Source organism: Arachis ipaensis, chromosome B3, assembly GCF_059453495.1.
Source record: "Arachis ipaensis isolate K30076 ecotype BB chromosome B3, ASM5945349v1, whole genome shotgun sequence".
NCBI lineage: Eukaryota > Viridiplantae > Streptophyta > Magnoliopsida > Fabales > Fabaceae > Arachis > Arachis ipaensis.
In genome coordinates this window covers 107511772-107533689 of record NC_142438.1, presented here as the reverse complement: position 1 = coordinate 107533689, position 21918 = coordinate 107511772, and the positions used below count along the sequence as shown (strand labels likewise).

Here is a 21918-nt window from a genome sequence, read left to right as displayed (position 1 = left end):
GAGCAAGTTGCTCAGTACCTAAGAGCTCTCATGAAGCTGAATGCTAAGTTATTTGGTACAAAACCTTTGGAAGAAGAACCTCCAGTGTCGACCAAAGAACTCAATACTTTGGTACAGCAGAAGCTACCTCAGAAGCTTCCGGATCCCAGAGGCTTCCTAATTCCTTGCACCATAGGCACCATGACCTTTGAGAAGGCTTTGTGTGACCTAGGGTCAAGTATAAACCTCATGCCACTCTCTGTAATAGAGAAACTGGAATCTTTTGAAGTACAAGCTACAAATATCTCACTAGAGATGGAAGACAAATCAATGAAGAAAGCATATGCTTAGTAGAGGATGTATTGGTAAAGGTTGAAGACCTTACATCCCTGAAAACTTCATAATCTTAGATACTGAAGAAGATGAGGATGAATCTATCATCTTTGGAAGACCTTTCCTAGCCACTGTCAATGCTATCATTGATGTAGCTAAGGGAGAACTGATTCTACAACTAGCGGAGGATCACATTCTGTTCAAGATGCCTCACCCCAACTCTCCCTTTGAAAAAAGAGAGATAATTGTACAACACTTAGTGTTCCAACCATCTCTTTCAGTGCAAAGCTTTACTAAGTCCCCAAAAATCAATTCTACATTTGGTGTTGGGCAGCCATTACAAGCACTGAGAACAAAGGTACTAAGAAGAAAGTACCTAAAGGCTGGAGGGACAAGAGAGTCCCCACTGAAGGCCTCTCACCTGGCATGAGAGTTGTCTTCACCAAGAAACCAGTCATACCACATACAGTGAGTCGTGTCTTGTCTCTAGAGTATGTGGAGCTCATCCATGAGAAGACAGGAAGAAAGTTCATTGTAAGGGGCGAAATTCTGAGCCTATATCAATCTCCAAAAGGAGCTAACCGTCAATCTAGTGACGTTAAAGAAGCACTTGTTGGGAGGCAACCCAACCCTATTTAGTTATTTTTATTTCTTTTAATCCCTTAAATTTGTTTTTTTTTAGTTATTTCTTTAGGTTCATGATCATGTGAAGCAGTCAGAACAGAGACAGAAAGGTTCAACAATGAAAATAGACCACTCTGGATAGAGTGTCTTGCTGGCGTTGAACGCCATCCAGGGAGCACTGGCTGGGTGTTCAACACCCAAATTGGCAGACTTGCTGCCGTTGAATGCCAGCCAGGGAGCACTGACTAGGCGTTCAACGCCCCAATTGGCAGCATAGCTGGCGTTGAACGCCAGCCAAGAGCATAGTGCTGGACGTTCAACGCCCATGAAGAAGGGCACGGAATTTGAATTCCCTAGCCTCTCAGGATCAGTGGGTCCCACAGCATCTTTACCTACCCCACTTCTTCACTCTTCTTTTTCACACTTCCCCATACACTCTTCCCTTTAAACCCTAGCCCAATCATATCCATATCACTTCTCGAAAACCATCATAACTCCCACTAACCCCCACCCACTTCAAAATCAAATTTTCCTCCCATTACCCCACCCATGACCAAACCCTAACCTAGCCACTCCTATAAATACCCCCTCTTACTAGCCCTTTGTACACACACTTCATATACTCTAAAGCCCACTTGGCCGAATTACTTCTCTCCCTCCATCTCCATCTATTTTCTTCTACTCCATTCTTCTCTTTTTTTTATTTTTGCTCGAGGACAAGCAAAGATTTTAAGTTTGGTATGGAAAAAATATTGCTTTTTACTTTCCATTATTACTTATGGCACCCAAGGTTGGAGAATCCTCTAGAAAGAGGAAAGAAAAGGCCGTAGCCACCACCTCCGAATCTTAGGAGATGGAGAGATTCATCACCAAAGCCCACCAAGACCACTTCTATGAAGTAGTAGCAGAGAAGAAGGTGATCCCTGGGGTCCCTTTTAGGCTTAAGAAGAATGAGTATCTGGAAATCTGAAGAGAGATCCGGAGAAGAGGTTGGGAAGTCCTAACCAATCCCATCTAAGAGGTTGGGATCTTAATGGTGCAAGAGTTCTATGCTAATGCAAGTGTCACGAAAAACTATGACATTAGTGTGAACCCAAATCCCAAGAATTGGAGCACCATGGTCTGAGGGAGAATCTTAGACTTCAGTCCAGAAGGTGTGAGGTTGGTGTTTAACTTGCCTTTGATGCAAGGCGACCCACATCCTTACACTAGAAGAGTCAATTTTGATCAAAGGTTAGATCAAGTGCTCTCAGACATCTGTGTGGAAGGAACACAGTGGAAAAGGGATTCCTAAGGCAAGCCTACTCAACTAAGAAGGCTTGACCTCAAGCATGTAGCTAGAGGATGGTTGGAATTCATCCAACGCTCTATCATCTCTACTAACAAACGGTCAAAAGTGACCATTGACAGAGCCATCATGATTCATTACATCATGATTAGGAGTGAGGTGGATATACATGAGGTGATATCTCAAGAATTGTACAAGATAGTTGAAAAGCCTTCCACCAAGCATTCTCTCACCTCATATGTCACCTATGCAATTCAGCTGGAATTTTCATAGAGGGAGGCATCTTCATTGAGGAGGACAAGCCCATCACTAAGAAGATGATGGAGCAAACTAGAGACCATGCACATGAGCCTGTGCAACCGCCTCAGCAAGAAATCCTTGGGATACCTCAAGGGATGCAATTTCCTCCTCAAGGCTATTGGGACCAATTGCATAATTCTCTTGGAGAATTGAACACTAATATGGAGCAATTGAGGTTGGAACATCAAGAGTATTCTACCATCCTCAATAAAATAAGAGAAGACCAAAGGGCTATGAGAGAAGAACAACAAAGACAAGGGCGTGACATTGAAGAGATCAAGCACTACATTGGATCCTCAAGGAGGAGGAGTTGCCAACATCACTAAGGTGGATTCGTTCTCTTAATCCCCTTTCTTATGTTATTTTTCTGTTTTTTGTTATATTTTTATTGTCTGTTTTCTTGTTCTTGTTGCATGATCATCTATGTCTTAAAGTTATGAAATGTTTCATATATCTCTCACCTTACTTAAAAGAAAATTTTATTTGAAAAGAATTGAGATACATGAATTTTGAGTTCTATAATAAGAATAGTAAATTATTTTGATGTGGTGTCATTGCTTTTGTTTTCTGAATGTATGAATGAACAGTGCATAATTGAAGTTGGAATTAAGAATGTTGGCTCTTGAAAGAATGATGAAAAAGGAGAAGCATTATTGGTAATCTGAAAAATTCAAAAAAAAATTAATTCTTGAAGCAAGAAAAAGCAGCAAAAAATCAATAAAAGAAAAAAAATATAAATATATATGCTTGCGAAAAAAAAGAGATAAAAAGCAGAAAAAGCCAATAGCTCTTTAAACTAAAAGGCAAGAGCAAAAAGCCAATAACCCTTTAAACCAAAAGGTAAGGGTAAAAGGATCCAAGGCTTTGAGCATCAATGGTTAGGAGGGCCTAAAAGAAACAAAATCTTGGCCTAAGCACTTCAAATGAAAAGTGTCCCTAACTATATGCTTGTGGTGTGAAGGTGTCAAGTAAAAAAACTTGAGACTGAGCAGTTAAAGTCGTGATCCAAAGCAAAAAGAGTGTGCTTAAGAACTCTGAAAACCTCTATTTGGGGATTCTAGCAAAGCTGAATCACAATCCGAAAGAGTTCACCCAGTTAAGTGTCTGTGATATTTATGTATCCGGTGGTAATACTGGAAAATAAAGTGCTTAGGGTCACAGCCAAGACTCTAAAAATTGTGTTCAAGAATGAAAAATAACTAAACTAGGAGAGTCAATAATATCATCTGGATTCTAAGTTCCTAAAGAGACTAACACTTCTGAGTTTCAATGGATAGAGAGATGCCGAAACTATTCAGAAGCAAAAAGCTACTAAGTCCCACTCATATAATTGAAACTGAGCTTCATTAAAAACTCTGAGATTTATTGTATCTTACTCTTCTTTTTATCCTACTTTGTTTTAGTTGCTTGGGGACAAGCAACAGTTTAAGTTTGGTGTTGTGATGAGCGGATATTTTATTTGCCATATTTTCATATAGTTTTTAGTATGTTTTGTTTAAGTTTTATTAAGTTTTCATAGGTTTTAGTGCAAAATTCACATCTTTGGATTCTACTTTGAGTTTTTGTGTTTTTATATAATTTCAGGTATTTTCTGGCAGAAATTGAGGAGCTAGAGCAAAAGTCTGATTCAGAGGCAGAGAAAGCACTGCAGATGCTGTCAGGATCTGACCTCCTTGCACTCGAAAGAGCTTTTTTGGAGCTACAGAAGTCCAAATTAAGCGTTCTCAACGCTTATGGAAAGCTAACATCCAGGGCTTTCCATCCATGTATAATAGTCCATACTTTGCTTCAGAATTGAAGGCTCAAAACTGGCGTTCAACGTGACCAGCGTCCAACGCCCAAGAAGGTGTCCCTAGCCAGCGTTCAACGCCCTAGAGCCCTCCTAGCACGTGGCTCACTCTTTTGCTCAGCCCAAACACTCACCAAGTGGGTGCCAAAAGTGGATTTTCGTACTAAAAGACTGTTTTACCCTTCTTATATAATCCTTAGTCATTAGTCTAGTATTTATTTAAAAACTTTTATACTTTTTAGGGATTCAACCAGCTTTCCAAACACTTTACACGTTTTATTGTATTTTTCTCTCAGTATGAGTCTCTAAACCTCCTAGGTTGAGGGGAGGAGCTCTACTGAGTTTTATGGATTAATAAAGTATTACTGTTTTATCTTCAATCCGTGTTTGATTCTCTATTCTAAGATGTATCTTCGTTCTTCATCCTTATGAATGCGTTGAACTGGCACAAGGTTATCTCATTCTACATGGGTTTAGAGTTAGTCTTTCATCGGACAATGATGAACCACTAGCTTGATTATACATCTCTTAGACAGCTTATCCACGACTTTCTTGCGGACTTCTCGAAACACCAGTTCAGAAGAGGTATGGGGAGATTAGAGTCTTTCTGGTAGAGGCTAGAACCAAAGGTGCAGCATTCTCTGATCTGAAAGATTCGACCTTGTCTGTGGCGTTTTGAGTAGGATCACTAAAGGGAAAGAACTGCAGGAGCTTCACCCTCAATCAGACTGGATCCACACTAACCCTGGGGTTCAGCTCTGGAGGAGAATTGGCAGCCTCTCAAGAAAGGCGTTGATCACTTGCAGCCTGCCATAGAAGAAATTATTCACAGTTGGAAGAGTTAGTAAAACTGAATTGATCCAGAAGAATAAAGCATCTCCAAAGCCTTAACCATCTTTTTATCATTGCATTCACCATCAACTGAGTAATGTTATCTTTATTTTACTTTTATGCGTTTTAAACAACCAACCAACTTTTCTATTCGCCTGACTAAGATCTACAAGATAACCATAGCTTGCTTTAAATCACAATCCTCGTGGGATCGACCCTAACTCACTCAGGTATTACTTGGATGACCCAGTGCACTTGCTGGTTCAGTTGTGTGAAGTGTAATTCCGTGCACCATTGTCACCCTTTGATCATTTTCCTTGTTTATGTTTAGCATGAGGACATGCTATTGTTTAAGTATGGGAGAATTGATGAGTCCATATTTGATGATTAATTTTGGCTTGAATTAGATGGATTTCATCACATAAACTCACATTTAATCACCAAAATAGCATACTTTTGTGTTTCATCCCTAAATTTAACCTAAATGTGAAAACATGCATTTTTGTTCTTAAATTAAGCAATTTAATTCCACTTTTATTCCATTCGATGTCGTGATATGTTTTGTGAGTGACTTTAGGTCCAATAGGCAAGAATGGCTAAGCAAAAGTGGAAGGAAGCATGCAAAAAGGGAGAACACATGAAGAAAACAAAGAAAAAGCACACAGCCAAGTGTGCATACGCAAAACCTCCTGTGTGCACGCACAAGTGCAAAAACCAGCAAGTGTGCGTACGGACAGATGTTTGCGTACACACAGGTCCCAGTGCATGACTTCATTAAAATGTCACGTGGCTGTCGATTTTGGGGCTCTCTTGGCCCAATTTTGGAAGGCTGGAGGTTGAATTGAAGTGCTATATGAAGGAGACATCAACACATAAGAAGGCATTAGCTTAGGATTAGTTTTAGGGAGCTCACCTTAGATAGAAAATACATAGTAGGAGTAGGAGTAGGAGTAGTGTTGTGTAGAAAATGCTCTCTTAGGGTTTACTTAATTTCCGTTATAGCATTTTATAGTTTCAATTTTGCTCTTAGATTTTGCTTATCTAATTGTAAGTACTCTTCAATTCCCTCTTTAATTATACTACTCTTGCCATATTTTCTTATAGTTGAAGTTACTTTGTTAATATATGCAATTTTAATTTCTTGAAGTTTTGATTGATGAATTTAATGTTTTATGATTTCTCCTTGCTTGGTTGAATATCTATTGTTGATTTTGTGAATAGTTTCGTTATAGTTTTCATTTTCCTTTGCAATTTCTTATGTTTTGCTTTTATGCCCACCAAGTGTTTGTGAAAATGCCACTTGGTAATTTTGAGTAGATTTTCACACCTTGGCTTGGGAAATGAGCTCCTAGGATACTAGAGTCATAATGTTCAACATTTAGTGGTAATTCTTGGGTAGTTAGTTGGCTCTTGTTTCCATTGATGCTAGCTTTTTACTAAGAAATTAGTAAGTTAGCTAGGACTTATGGATTAAGGTCAATTATGCTTGCTTGACTTACTTCTCGATGTTAGGGGTTGACGAAGCGAGATTGACTCATCATAGTTGCCATAGTTGTGGTTATGACAATGATAGGATTCCTTAATTCTCATTCCCAAGTCAATGCTCTTTTATTCATTTATAGCATTTTCACTAGTTTTGACCTTGTTTCCTTTTTACTTGCATTAATTTCCTTTTTTATCATTGCTTAGTTATTTTATCTCTTGGTTCTTTTAATCTTTTATTCCTTGATTGAAAACCCCCTTTTCCTCACAACCAAGAGTGTGACATCTTAATTGCATTGTCCGAGGGAGACGAGCCGAGGTTTAATTACTCTCGGTTATATTTTTATTTGAAATTTAAACTTTGATGGTGGGAGTTGGTTGCCGGTTTGGTCTATACTTGTAACGAAACGCTTATTTCCTATTGAGAAAATCCGAACGGGTGCTATCCTCACTCCATCATGCACCAAATTGTATTAAGTAATACCATGGTGAGTGGATATCGTTCCCATGAGAATTAATGGTTTGAATCAAGCAACGTCTAATTGAACTCTAATTAGCTCCATCATACCTTGGCAAGAGGATTGTGGATCTTGAATTAGAAGCAAAGAAGAGTGAAGGGAGAATTCATTGTGAACGTGAGAAAACTTATAGATTTACGAAGTAATCAAAGAATGAGAATGTTGAAGGCTTCGGAAATGTTAAATTCTTAGAAAAAATAATACTTGTGTTTTCCTACTTTAACTCATGCAAAAATATTTTTGCAGCAAATCATTTATAATTAACTTCTAATTCCTTGGTAATATAATTTCTCTTAACTAATCATCAATCTTTTGGTCAACTAATTAAGAGAAGAGGTGAAGTACTGTTTTGATTTAAAGCCACACAACTTTTAAAATATTATTCCTAGTCAAGTTAAAAATCATGAGAAAAAATTTCAATCTAATTCCGATATTAAATTTTCTAAAGTAATAACAGAATCTAAAACAGAGTTAGAATATTTTCAAATACTTCTAATCATTAAAGATGAATAACGAAACTCAATCTTGAAAAATTAGCAAAGCATGGATTAAAATAAAGAAAGCACTTGCATTACTAATCAAAAAAATAAAACAGAGCTCCTAACCTTTAACAAAAGAGGTTTATTACTCATGGTAGGAAAAAAAATAACCTAAAACTAATGAGGTGCTTGATAGCCCCAATATTCGATGATTTCTGTAAACCTTGTTCACTTATTTATATTCCAGCTTCCTAACTAATTGAAATTCAAAAATTAATCTTATCTTCCGAAGGAAAAGACAACAACTTATTCAAATTCAAATCTAATCTAATCTAAATCCTAACAACCAAATCCTATTTTTCTAGAAGAAGTTGTTGCTAACTAATCATTTAAATCTTGAATCTTGAGTTGAATTTGGAACTTTCTGTGAGTTGAAATTGGACTTGACACTGGGCTCCTTGGATTGGCAGTGGACTTTGAAGCATTCTAGATTACTGGGAGTTGAATTTGCACTTGGAGTTGGGCTCCGAATTTGGGTGTTGGGCACCCAGTACTTGGGATTTTGGTAGCGCTGGGTTCCACTCTCTAAAGCTGGACACCAGCCCACTTGTGCTTCCTCCCAGGCACAAAGGTGCTGGGTTTGATGATGGTGGAATTGGGCGCTGAGCTTGGGGTAAGGGCATTGTGCGCCACTTCCTTAGAGTTGGGCTTGGAGGTTGGGCGCCCAGCTTGGAGCAGGGGCGATGGGCTTCCAGTTTCTGGTGCTGGGCTTGATCTTTTCAAGCCTGGCGCCAACCTTATGTTCCTCCTTGGAAGTGTACTTGTGTTTTCTTATAAATTTCATCCTGATTTGTTTTAAATGTGGCCTAAAAACATAATCATTCTAAATAACTCCAAACATATGATTAGTCATCAAACTTCACTAAAAACATAAGAATTTTGATTTAAATCTAAGAAAAACTAATTAAAAATAAAACTAAAAACAAGTAAAGATGTTTAGGCATCAAAAGACAAACCATTAAATAAGACAGCGAGGTTATGTTTGAACAAGTCTGTGGTGTCACTACAAGAAAAAAGGCCTATGGCCACGCTTTTTTCTTGCCACGCTTCAAAAGCGTGGCCAAAAGTGGTCAATGGCCACGCTTTAATGAGGGTGGCGATAGATAAGAGATTTGGCCACTTTTTTTTTGCCACGCTTCAAAAGTGTGGCGAAAATGATCAACGGCCACACTTTTGTAAGGGTGGCAATTGATTAGAGAAAAGGCCACGTTTTTTTTCTGCCACGCTTCAAAAGCGTGGCCATAGAGAGAAACAAGGACGTTTTAAAAGCGTGGCGACAGGGTTTCATTACGGCCACGCTTAAAAAGCGTGGCTATATGCTGGTACACTATATGCACTAGTGTGTCTTCTATTCCGATCTATTATATGCAAGTGTCTCTTATGCACTCATATGTTTGTCAAAAAAAAATAAATTCTACTATTCACCAATTTCTATGAAATGATAGAAATAATGAAAAAAATTTGTCTCTTGTTAATTGACAAACTATTATTTCTCTTAAGAAAGCGGGTAAATTTAATATTAGAGACTCTTTTTGTGTGAATTATGTTTTGACGAATACATTAATATAACAATTTTTAAATATTAGAAACAAGCTGAATGTCCAAATTATGCTTGACAAGTATTTGAAGAACCAATTTAATTTTGTGTTTTATGTTCCAAGGAATCCTCTTGTTTTTGGAAAAATTTAATTGTTATATTTAATAAAGTTAAGATGTTTATTATGTTGTTTAAAAGGTAGTATTTAAATGCCAAAAAAAGTTAAATAATTAATATTTAATTTAAAAATATAAAAGTAATAAATTTTAAATATTAAAAAATATTATAAAAAAATAAGTTAAATAAAAATTAAATACTAAATAAAAAACATGATAAAATTTATCTAAATTAAAGAGGGTTTCTTTTGGTTCATTGACCCATTGACCAATCTCTTTTTGGTATGATCACTGGTCCTCAAATGGCAATTATGCAATGTTCTTCCTTTCATTCACATTTCTAATGTTGACTTAACTCTTGGTGATATTTGATCTTACTCCAATGGGCATTTAAACAGACTTGGTATCCCTCTGACAACTGACATAGTGCGTGGAATTGTTTTATAAGTTTCATTCAAGAGTGCACATTGGACCTCAACCGGGTTGGCATTGGAATTCTAAGTCCAGCAGGCAGCAGCACTTATAATGCTAGAGATGGTTGCCTTTGGCTCTTGAGATGTTCTTACGATTGGAATGAACATATAACCATAGTTGTCAGAATCGAATCGGTGATCGAACCGATCAGGTCATTGGGTCACTGAATTATTGGTTTAATCGTTGGATTACTGGTTAAACTGGTTAATCCGGTCTTATGTAAATAAAAAATAAAAAATAGTCAAAAATTTAAAATTAAAATTTAAAATACATATTTTTACTAACATTTTAAAATATCAAATTATTTTAAAACAATATGGAATATGAGCAATAAATATTTTATTATTTTTATTCTATCATAAATATTTTTATTTTATTTTTATATTAAAATAACTATTATTTTTAAATTTTAATAATTTATTAATTAGTTTATATCTTTTATACTATTATATACTACAAGTATTTATTAAAAAATAATATTAATAGATATTAAATAATTAGAAAAAAAGTGATTTTATAATTATTGTTAAATAAAAATATAATTAATTTAAGAATGAGTGAGTTTATAATTAAAATTAAAATAAATTAAATAAAAGTAAACTATTTGATGGAAGATATCTATATCTATTATAATTTGCATTAATTTAAATAGAAAACATAGTGATCTAGTGGTTGGGGAGCCCTTTGGTTTCCTTGAGGGTAGGGGTACCTCAAACATTTTGAAAATATTTTCTCCCAAGTGGTTCGGTCGGACTGCCTCACCGAGTTTGACCGGTTCGTACCGGTTCACACCGAGTTTGACCGATTTGCACCGGTTCAATTCCTTGTACGGTTTAAATATCAGACCGAATCGATATAGAGTCTGGTTCACTGGTTTTTCGGTCGAACCGGTCGATCCGGTCCGGTTTTTACAACAATGCATATAACAAAAGGAATCCTCTCCTGTGATTTATCACCTTTAATTCTATGAGTAGAACCAAAAATAAATAAGAAAAAGAGAGTAATAAATGATTAGATTAAATACTGAATACCATCTAGTTTTTTTTTATTAGAGAGGATCCACTCCTTATCAAATTGAGATGACATTATCAATTTTAAAATAAAAATATCCACTCTCTTGAATCATTTTAATTAAGATATTAGATTTTGGAGGCCACTCACATAGAGTTGACAAAAACAACTTTTTTTAAAGTTGCTGACGTGTCACTTTATTATTGGTGTTTTATAAAACCGGTTAATAAAATTTATTTTTAAACCAGATACTTTAAATCTGGTTCGACCAAGCTGGTTTAAATCAACTGGTCCGAGTCTTTTCCTTTTTTGCCCTTTTCTTCAGTCCATCAAACTGCGTCGTTTTATAATCTCTTTTCCTCCCTCAACTTCACTTTCACATAAGCTCTCTCATCTCTCAAATCTCATTGACCCAAGTTTTCTCCTTTTATCAGCATCATCCGACAAGCTCGTCGTCGGTCTCTCCCGGCTCCGATCTCGCGTGCCTTCCTTGCCGTCGTCGTCACTGGCGGTAGTAGCAGCAGCTCTTGGACCTGGACGTCGTCGCCGCTCCGTGTCTTGTCACTGCCTCGTAGTCAGTCTCGCGCCGTCATTGCCCCCGTCGACGCCGAGACAGAAGCAGCAAGTCCCCGACTTCCTCCTCGCCTTTAGCAACTCCTCGGCCTCCTTCGCACAACCTGGTCCCAATCTGGTGAGTTTTCAACAAATTTTTCTCTTCGTCTGTTTTGTGTTTGGTTGCTGTGTTTGATTTTTTTGTCAAAAATAATCACATTGAGTGAAGATCACCAATATGGGCACATGGGTATTCATAAAAAGATGAACTGTATGAATGATTGAAGCCAAAATTTGGGATTTTTTACTATTTTATTAATAATTGTATAATTGGGATCAAACAAAATTAAATGGGTTATGCAAAAAACTGGTAACTAAAATTGAAATTGATTTTGAAATAAGAAGTAGTGATGAAAGGGAAACAGTAATATAAAAAAATATAATTGCAGAGGTAAAATTGGAACGGAAAAGGAAATAAAGTAAAATTCAATTGAGAAAAGTAATACCAGAAAAACAATGTTACATAGCTAGAGTTCTTGTCCGAATTTAAAGTGCTAGAAAGATGCAACAAAAATTTAGGATTTTATATTTTTATAGACTACCTACTTAACGGGGTGATTTTGGGCAAATAAACAAGGGATGCATAGCATTTTTTCATAGCAGTATATGTGGCATTAGCATTAGTAAATTCAAGTTGATACATTAGCATTAGCAAAGCAAATATTCTAAAGAAGGAATAGGTAGTCTAATGTTACAATTCCTTCAACTCAACCTACTGCAATTTTACTGGAAACTTACCTTTGCCATTCTTTTCTGTGTCTCTTCCCACACGGATTGAGCAACTACGGTTAGCGACTCCCTGCAAGTTCAATGCTATTAGGACGTTTCCATAGAAGATAAAATTCTTGCTTTATTACTGTCTTAAGCTTTAACAATAAAGTTCCAAGATCGATCCCTATTGCAGGACCCTTTTGTTTTTTTTCCATCCTTCAATTCTCTGTCAAAAGCAGTGTATAAATGAAGTATGAATATGAATAGCTTCTGAGTGTGTACATATGTACAGAGAAAAAGAAAGTTATACTAATAAAAGGGTTTATTTAGGTTCCTTGAAACCAAATAATAAATTAATAATATCAAGGGTTAAGCTCAATTGCATTGTGTGCTAACAAAACTTATACGTTGATGGAAAAGTTTATTATCATTTAAAGCTTTACAATTACTCTTAAGATTATCCATTAACAATAACAATTAAGCATTGACCTGCATGTCTGATCACAAACTGAAAAAATAAGTATAGTGTATAACATTTTTGTGGACACAGTTACACATACCTTAGAACTCAAAGGGTAGATAGATGAGTCAAGAAAGAAACCAACAAATATAAATAAAAACGAAGAAGATAATAAAAAAAATCCCATTTCCTTTTATATATATATATAGCATAAATGATCATTTGTTCTGACGAAATAGATCAAGAATGTAGGAGTTCTGTTGAACTCTAAATTTTAAATTCGGATTTTAAGCAATAGGTAATTTCAAGAAATACCCAAGAGAATGTGTCTATGCTGGCTGTTTCATGCTTTCCTGTCAACCTTCTTTCATTTCCTTCTCCATTTCACATTTCACTTATGTTAAATTCATATTTGCATGTTTGGATTAAGTGCTTGCCATGTTTGGTTGACCAATTTCATTTTTCTTAATTAAATGAAACTGTAAATGACATTGGACGTGTTAGTGTTTACTTTTGAAAAAATGATATTTCTGCAATTAAATTAGTGCCTAAGCTTGACTTTTTTGTTAATTTAGTGTGAAACCATCTAATTTAGTGTTCATTTGTTTGGTTTGAGAAACCTTGGTAACTTGGTAAGGGTGTGCAAAACTTAGACGGAGTTGAAATTTAACCTAAATTTAAAGTATATTTTGTTGATTTAGACTTGTCATTCTTTTCGGTATTTATTTTGTATCTGAATTAGGATTATGCTCTGAATCAAATTATTTGAAATATATTGGATAAAATACTAGAGTTGAATTTGAATCTATTAAATATACTGAGATCTGCAAAATACAATTCTAAGGTGTCTTGAAGAAGTAGAAAATTATATGTGTATCTCCTACTTCTACCTGTTCTTGTTTAGGGGGTAAAATTTTCACTTTTTTACATATATAGAATTAGAAAGAAAACGAGTGTGGGTGCAATGGATGTTGATTCGGAACCACTCAATTCAGAAGAGAACGTTAAAGATTGCTTGATGACCGGTGTGGAAGAGAATGTAAATTGCACTTGTGATTGCGGTGGCAGCAGTAGCAAGTATGTTGTTGTGACGGCCGATGATATTATAAATCAGACATTTGAAACATCGGATGCAGCTTATCACTTGTATGTGCGTTATGCAAGGTGTGTCGGGTTCGGAGTTTGCAAGGGTGATACAGCGCGTGGAAAAGATGGAACACAACGTAGAAGGCGATTTTTTTGCAACAAGGAAGGAAAGAGAGCCGATAAATACATCTCTAATTTGAACAGGAAGAGGGAGCATAAAGCGCTGACTCGTACGGGTTGTGAAGCCATGCTTGCGGTGTACTTTGACACCAAAACTTCAGCTTGGAGAGTTAAAAAATTAGTTAAGAAGCACAACCACGATCTTGTCCCCCAATGCTTGGCACACCTAATTCCAAACCACCGTGGGATGAACGAGGCTTAAAACACTCAGGCAAACACCATGCACAATAATGGTCTTTCAAGCTCTAAGATAATGGGACTAATGGTAGGCCTAGCCGGGGGTTATGCTAATGTCGGGTTCACAAAGAAGGATCTGGATAACCGCATTGAAAGAACTCGTCGTGCAAAGCTCATTGGTGGGGATTCTAATGCAACAATGAGCTATCTACTTGGAAAAGCCGATGTTGACCCCATGGCCATGGCAAGGTACAGTGCTACTGATGAAAGTCGGCTGGCGAATCTATTTTGGGCAGATGGCATTTGTAGGGCAGATTATCAGTGCTTTAGAGATGTGCTTGTATTTGATACAACCTATCGGAAAAATAAGTACAGAAGACCGTTGGTTATCTTCTCGGGTTGTAACCATCACTGTCAAACATGCATATTTGGCTTTGCCTTGATAGAGAACGAACAAACGGCAACATATACGTGGTTGTTGCAAAACTTTCTAGATGTCATGCTGAACAAGTCTCCTAGTGTTGTGGTCACAGATGGTGATGAGGCAATGAAGGCAGCAATTCAATAAATCTTCCCAAATGCAACTCACCGATTATGTGGTTGGCACATTCAGAAAAATGTAACGGCAAGCATAAAAAGCAAAGGTTTTTCCGACGACTTCAGAAGATGTTTGTATGCTCCATGGCATCCGAATGAATTTGAAAAATATTGGGAGAATATGATAAAAAAATATGGGTTGGAGGAAAATGAATGGGTACTAAATGAGTATCAAAAGAGAAAAAGCTGGGCAAGCGCCTACTTGCGAGATAAATTTTGTGCTGGATTTAGAACAACATCAAGGTGTGAAGGGATAAACAACTTCATCAAGAGGTTTATTGGCATTCGTCAAAGTCTTTTAGAGCTAGTCCAGAATCTTGAACATGCTCTTAGGGATTATAGACACAACGAATTAGTTTCTCAATTTAAGACGGTGTACGGAGAGCCTGTGTTAACAACTCGCTTAGCTGCATTGGAGCTTTGTGCTGCAAATTTTTACACATGGGAGATGTTTGGCAAAGTAAAAACAGAGATTGAAGGAGTGGTTGCATTAGATGTTATAAATGAGGAAAATATATCAACTACTGTTGTTTTAAAAGTTAAGGAGTATGACAGAGGGCAACATATATACACCGTACTTTATGAGCGCAACACCGAGAATATGGAGTGTGAATGTAGTAGGTGGAGTAGTGAAGGCATTCCCTGTTGCCACATGTTTTGTGCCATGAAAAGGGTATGTTTACAGAAGTTGCCAGAAAGTCTTCTTTTGAGAAGATGGTCCAAGGATGCCAAAAAGTATATGGACGAAAGTTCAGCTGGAAGCATTGTGCAAGATGGAGAAAGAGAATTTTTAATGCGCTATGGCGCATTGTCAGTGGCAGCTACGTGGATGGTATTCTTAGGAGCTCAAGATGATCCTTCTTTCCATGACACTATGAATGAAGTCTCCCGTTTGACCAAAACACTAGAGCAAAAGTCATGCTTGAAAAGAGGAAGAAGAGATTCTCCCATGCCGAACTTTGTTGGTGACCCTTCAGTTGTCAAGACAAAAGATGCACCAAAGGGGAAAAAAGAGAGAGGAAAATAGAGGTGCACTAAATGCAACAATGCTGGTCATGTAAAGAAGAATTGTCCTGTGAAAAATGAGGGTGACAATTTGGATGATAAGATTGGTGGTGGCACACAGGCTAGCTTTGGTGCAGAAAAGGTCAGTCAAATTCAAAATGGCATTATGCTTTACTTGAATTAAAATAACCTGTTAAATTCTATGTTGTAGTTATACTTGATAGCAAGTTTGAGTTCATGCCTTCTTTTGTCACAGGAGCTTCCCAAAGACCCTATGGCTTCTCAAGGGACGCAAGCTAGCTTCGGTACAGAAGAGGTTAGTAAGATACAATATTACATTAGTGGTTACACAAATTAAAATAAACTGGTAAATTCTATGCTGTAGTTATACTTGTTAGAAATTTTGACTGCATGTATCATTTTTTCTTAGGAGCTTCTCAAGGACCCTATGACTTCTCAAGATACATCAGCAGTGCCAAAAACAGAAGTAAATACATATGTGCAGTTAGGGTTTGGGCTAGGTGACTCAGAATTGATTAATAGCCATGGGGCTCCCAACCCACCATATGGAAGTAATCAGTGGCTATTACAGGTATCAGTAATAAGAGATGAATTATTGCATTGTTAGAACTTAGTGATTAGTAAATTTTAAACTGTTTGATATCCATTATGATTCGCTGAATTCCTTTCTTTTTCTCTCAAATTTGTTTGTGCTGTGGAGAACAGGTTGTACAACAAGGACAATATCCAAAGTTCAATGGGATGCAGTAGTGCATTGAGGTTGATATATGATGGGGACTGCTAGACTGTGTATCAAAGAAAAACCAGTAGCAATTTAATGTTTGGTTGTACTCCATGAGAATTTTTTATTTATTGAATCATTGTTTGAGCATTTTAGGCAATTTAATACCTTCTGAAACAGGTGCAGTAACAGATTGTTAAACTGATTTATTTTCTTTTTTACTTTCCAATTGTCATGATAGGTTTATTGTCTTAGTTGGCTATGAATATTTCAATAACAGATTAAATATGCAAATATTTTCTTGTGTTTTACATCAAGCCTCATTAGTTTTGATAATAAAATGTGAATATCCTCAATCCAAATCCGTCTAAAAAAGATTGGTTTTTGTTCCTTATATTCTTCCTCCCTGCTATGGAATGAGAAAACTTGGACACTATCACAAGTGTGTTGCCTTGCTCTTTATTTTGGTATTCTATTTTATGAAGATTTATGTTCTGTTCTGTGAAAAAAATGCATAGAAATTTAGTTGTTAACACTTTTGAAAATTGAAGCCTCTTGTGTTCTCTGCTTTTTCTACTTAAGTTTAGTTTTCCAATGCATAGTTTATGGATTAAATTAATGTCAGGAGCCTCGGAGTTTGATGTTGTCAATGTGATTCTTGAGGAGGGACCAATCATCCTACATAGTTTTAGTATATTCTATCACTTGGTTTCACATGTTAGTAAATTCCATGTGGAGAGAAGCTTTCATGAAGGCATATAAGGCCATGGACAAAGAGCTGAGGTCTCATCCGAATCTGGATTGTTTCTGTAGTGGGAGCACAGCTGTAACCATAGTGAAGCAGGTAGCAGCTCAATGAGTAGTGCATTCAGTTGCTGCATATACTTCATTGCTTCTTTTCACTGACATTTCTATGTTGTTCACTTTCCATGGATCAATTCTGTTCATGAAGAAAATAGGGAATTCCCGAGCAATCATGGGATCCAAGGACAGCAATGACTCCATGGTGGTAATTCAGTTGACAATTGATTTGAATCCTGATTTGCCAAGTCAGTTTTGTCATCATTGTTCATCCTTTCTCAGTTCAGTCTATGTTTTTGCTTTGAGATAGCTTATTTGAATTTTTACAGGGGAAGCTTAAAGAATCAAAAGGTGCAAGGGCAAGGTATTTGCCTTGCAAGATGAACCAGAAGTTCCAAGGGTGTGGTTACCTTTTGATGATGCACTTGGATTAGCAATTGCTAGAGTATTTGGCGATTTTTGTTTGAAGGTTTACGGTGTCATTTCTATACCAGAATTTTCTCACCGGCTTCTTACAGACAAAGACGAGTTCATTGTTCTTGCCTCGGATGGAGTAAGACTTTCGAAAATATATCTGCTTTTATTTGTTCTTGTGGTCTCAGTTGCCACAGTAATGTTACAATTATCATTAAAGTCTCTCAGCATAGAAGGGATGTGTTAAGCAATGAAGAGGTGGTTGAGATAGTATCCACGGCACCAACTAGAGCATCAGCAGCAAGGGTTCTGGTGGATTCTGCGGCCCGAGAGTGGAAAAGCAAAAGCAAGCCTCATAGAATATTTTTTGGTTTGATGAGAACATTATAAAATTGTAATACCTTTGTCAAAACAGGGAATTCAAGGAGGAAAATCTTTCAGTGGTTTTGATGCTTTTTTATTTAGTTATTCAAGTGTAAAAAACTAGGCTCAAGTTATGTCACTAAACGAAATGAATTCAGCAACAGCATAATGCTATTCTTGTGTTTTTTTAAGTGAAATGCAGCATGACACTGTTTTACACAAAACTGAGTATTAATATGAACTTAATATTGGATTAATCATCTAGGTACATTGAAAGCTTCACTAAATTTTAGATGTTCAAATAACAGTACTCTTCACTCGGTATTTTTATAAAAAGATTGTTTCTGCATATGTGCATGATTTACATAATTCCAGCTGTTGTTTGAACACTATATTTTCACCATTTTTACAACTAGATTTGTACCTGGAGGTAAATCCAAAATTCAGAGTTTTCTTGATATTTTACAGCACACAACTCAGCCATGTGAATGTTACATTTAGTAGCCGCTATGACATTGGTGAATATCTTCCAAAAATAGCAGGTAATACAAGTTAAGGCCACATAACACTAACTATTGTAACCAAATAACAACTACCAAAGACAAAGAGGCTCCATCCATTACACAGTCGTTGGCAACTGCCATTGCATTCCACGAGAAACATTTAACTCACCGCCATAGTTACACCAAAGTCTGAACTATAAAATGCAGCCACTCCTTTAGAACTTTAACACGCAAAAAAAAAAAAAAATCAAAATCAAAATCTTATCTCTAATGGCTTACAAAGCTTCTTCTTTTCTTGTACTTGTTCTTTACTTGTTCTTTACTTCTCCTTCAGAGCTTCAACAACTTATAGAAGGCTGTAATGTTGCATTCTTGCTGTATTCAATCCTCGTCATTGGGAGACTCCTTGCTGCATTCTAATTGGTGCATTGTTGCTTTCATCAAAACTTTCTTTTTGCTGAAACACAATTTGGAATATCTTCACTCAATTATCTTCACATAAGTCTCTTGCAGCACATATTAACTACTGTGGACTTTGAAGGACTTCAAAGCAGAGTATCAAGTTGCTTGCTTCCAATAGAGAATGAATAACGATTATAAATTAAATAATTCTACATGAAATTTGTACCTATAAAATGTTCTATATTTCCAAAATTATAACTAAAACAGATTAATAATTCAAGGAAATGAATGTCTTGCAAACTTAGATAAAATATCCATCAAACAAGGCATAAATAAATAAATAATTTCAAAAGAGGAACTGCAAGAAAAATGGTGCAGTCCATCCATAGCTACCACAAATGGGGCCCTTTCTAAAAGTGCAGCACTGCTGGCAGCAGCTGCGGAAATTGGATTTATTGTAGGCTGCCACAGCCACAAAGTTCTGTTTCAGTTTGCACTCAAAAGATTTCTCACAAACACAAAGGATAAGTATATAGTACTATGCTGTAACACAGAAAATTGAATAGGAACACTATAATGCAAATAATCTATAATGGCCATAACAGAATTACCTAACTCATCCTAACCATTCCTTATTACTAAAATGCAAAAGTACCTGTCACCACAATATTTACCATATGCACTTCAGATTTTTAACATAGTAATTGTTGTTACCATAACCACTGCGACTGCATCATGGAAGGTTAAAGGAATTCTCATCCATTCAATAATATATATCTAAATTATAGAGTATACTACTGAACTTAAAATTTAGGTTAGGTTCAATAATAATGAAACAATTGCTAGAAAGATCATATATAAATTATTATAAATAAAAAAAGAACAATATATATCTAAATAGTCCAAAAACAATAATATATAAATCATTATAGACTTAAATATAAAGATAAAGTGTACTTCAAACAAATTTAAAATGGCCTAATCAATCCATAACTTAACTAAATAAATGTGTTCTTAAAATACACGATTACGATTAATAAATTTTTAACTAGAGGCGTCTTAAAATTCTAAGTTTGAAGGACAGACTGCTGCATCTTTTTATTCCAGTCAGCAACAGCAAGCTCTTTTATCATATCCCGTTTCGGATTGTGCCATTTGTACACCAAATCTACAGCCAATCGCATCCTTGAGTAATCATTGACAATCTAACAGACAGTTACAATGATATTATTTAATTAAATAAACCCAACAAACTAAACATTATAAAATCCATAGACGATTTTCCTACCCATGGCTTATTGACGCCCCAATAGTGGTTGAGGATCATCCATTCAGCGACCCAAATACCACAATCATTCCTTCACCACAATTCAAGGCACACATTAACAAAGCAATAATATAAAAGAACAGCCAGAAAAATTAACTTGTACTCTAAAAATTCATATTTTTAAACTTACGAATTGGCCTTTTGTTGCGGGACAGTTGGCTCAGAGAATTTATATTTAGAAAATTGAAGGTTTTTATGTGAAGGTGTTTCTTGGAAGTTTTTGTCAGATACAAACTTCTCAAGATAAGTTAACACATCGTCAATGACTCTTTTACGCTCTATCATCGATGTACAACGCTTGAACGAGTCCATATACCTCACAGTCCCATAAAGCAAATTAACCACTATGAGGAACCAATGATCATTAAGGTGAATTGGCACAAAAATCTACAACATTCAGAAAATATTTTTTAATAAAAACAGCATTGAAATATTAATATTCCAATTAATTGAATGTTGATCGGAATTAACAAACCTCGTGTAAAAAGCCGAGGTCTCCCATAAAGTTACCCTTGATGTATTTCATTGTGCCGGAACATTTTTGTTTCGAACTTAAAACAATTTTCTACATTGCATATTGAACTAAGTGAGGAATCTTATTATATTTATAAATTAAATACGAAGATATATTTATATTGAAGAGTAAATTTTGAATTGCTAATAAACTTACAGAGAATGTCGGTGGCAAAAATCATTTGTTGTCTAATTTGAATTTATTTGGCCCAAATGGCCTTTTGGTCATCATCGAACAAACTAAGGTAAGGACCTATGGATAAAAGACAATCACGGTTATGTTGCACTAATCCAAATTTTATAAATTTGCAAGCATAACAAAGAAATACTGTTGAAATGATTCTTACATCACCAATTATTGGCTTGCCGGGCATAATAGTCAGAAGAGTCTCACGTGTGCCCATACAATGATCGTCTGGAATAAGCACTTCCCTTAAATCATGTAAAAGAATATTATACTATGGTGTTAGAAAATATTAAAAAAATAATTACATGACAAATCAACAATTAAAATGAGAAATAAATTAATTTTACTTACTTTGGATCCAAATTGTTTCCAAAAATGTAAGCAGCAATGGCCAGCTCATATTCAAAAAATTTCATCTCTTTAGTTGGTCGAAATGAAAGGTCCAAACACTATAAAAACAATGTCAACATTAATTATTTAGTAAAAGTGTACACAAAATTCTATTAATAACAATGTTATCCTAAAGACCAAAACTTACATGTGGCATGTCATCTTCATCCATATTTGGATTGTAATTATTGTAATAAAGCCATGAACGGCCTGGAGAAAGCTTCTCTCCAAAATGTAATTCTTTCTGTAAATCCAAAAAACATGACAATTAATTTAAGAAGTAAGGGTAACAGTTTAGTTTATTTTTATTCTTTTATTTAAAAGGATTTAAGAAAAAAGGATAATGATAAAAAATATAATTATAAAAATTAATAACAATAATTGAAAATAAAAAATAAATTGTGACATTTGTTAAAAAAATATAAAACCTTAACTTCGGAGACCGGCTTTTTTCCTTTGCGCCTCGGTGTCCTTTTTTTCGTTACTGGCTCGTCACCCAAATACATTGCGGGGTTGGCGTCAAGGAAGCGTTTCAAACTGTCTGACGGTGGTGTAACAGCTGGAGCAATATCCGAAAGCTTGACACTGTGACTCTCAATTTTTGATGAGGAACCAACCGTTTCGACA

General features: G+C 35.8%; 2 protein-coding genes and 1 pseudogene across 2 annotated transcripts; 2 read left to right on the top strand and 1 right to left on the bottom strand.

The window, feature by feature from the left end:
- The first annotated feature begins 13568 nt into the window (after positions 1-13568).
- LOC148571959 (protein FAR1-RELATED SEQUENCE 5-like) lies at positions 13569-16420 on the top strand (annotated as a pseudogene).
- A 701-nt stretch (positions 16421-17121) lies between these two features.
- Positions 17122-17996, top strand: LOC148571958 (putative protein phosphatase 2C 52). Its single transcript, XM_088507349.1, has 3 exons — positions 17122-17235; positions 17522-17592; positions 17795-17996. Exons 1-3 carry the CDS (start codon positions 17122-17124, stop codon positions 17994-17996), a joined length of 387 nt encoding a protein of 128 aa, XP_088363475.1.
- Positions 17997-19855: 1859 nt separating this feature from the next.
- On the bottom strand, positions 19856-21313 carry LOC110270249 (ubiquitin-like-specific protease 1A). Its single transcript, XM_021119123.2, has 7 exons — positions 21253-21313; positions 21062-21146; positions 20872-20967; positions 20677-20766; positions 20332-20588; positions 20163-20232; positions 19856-20079 (listed from the first exon to the last, which is right to left on the bottom strand). The coding sequence occupies exons 4-7, from the start codon at positions 20725-20727 to the stop codon at positions 19942-19944; spliced, it is 516 nt and encodes a 171-aa protein (XP_020974782.2). The 5' UTR covers positions 20728-20766; positions 20872-20967; positions 21062-21146; positions 21253-21313; the 3' UTR covers positions 19856-19941.
- Positions 21314-21918: the final 605 nt, after the last annotated feature.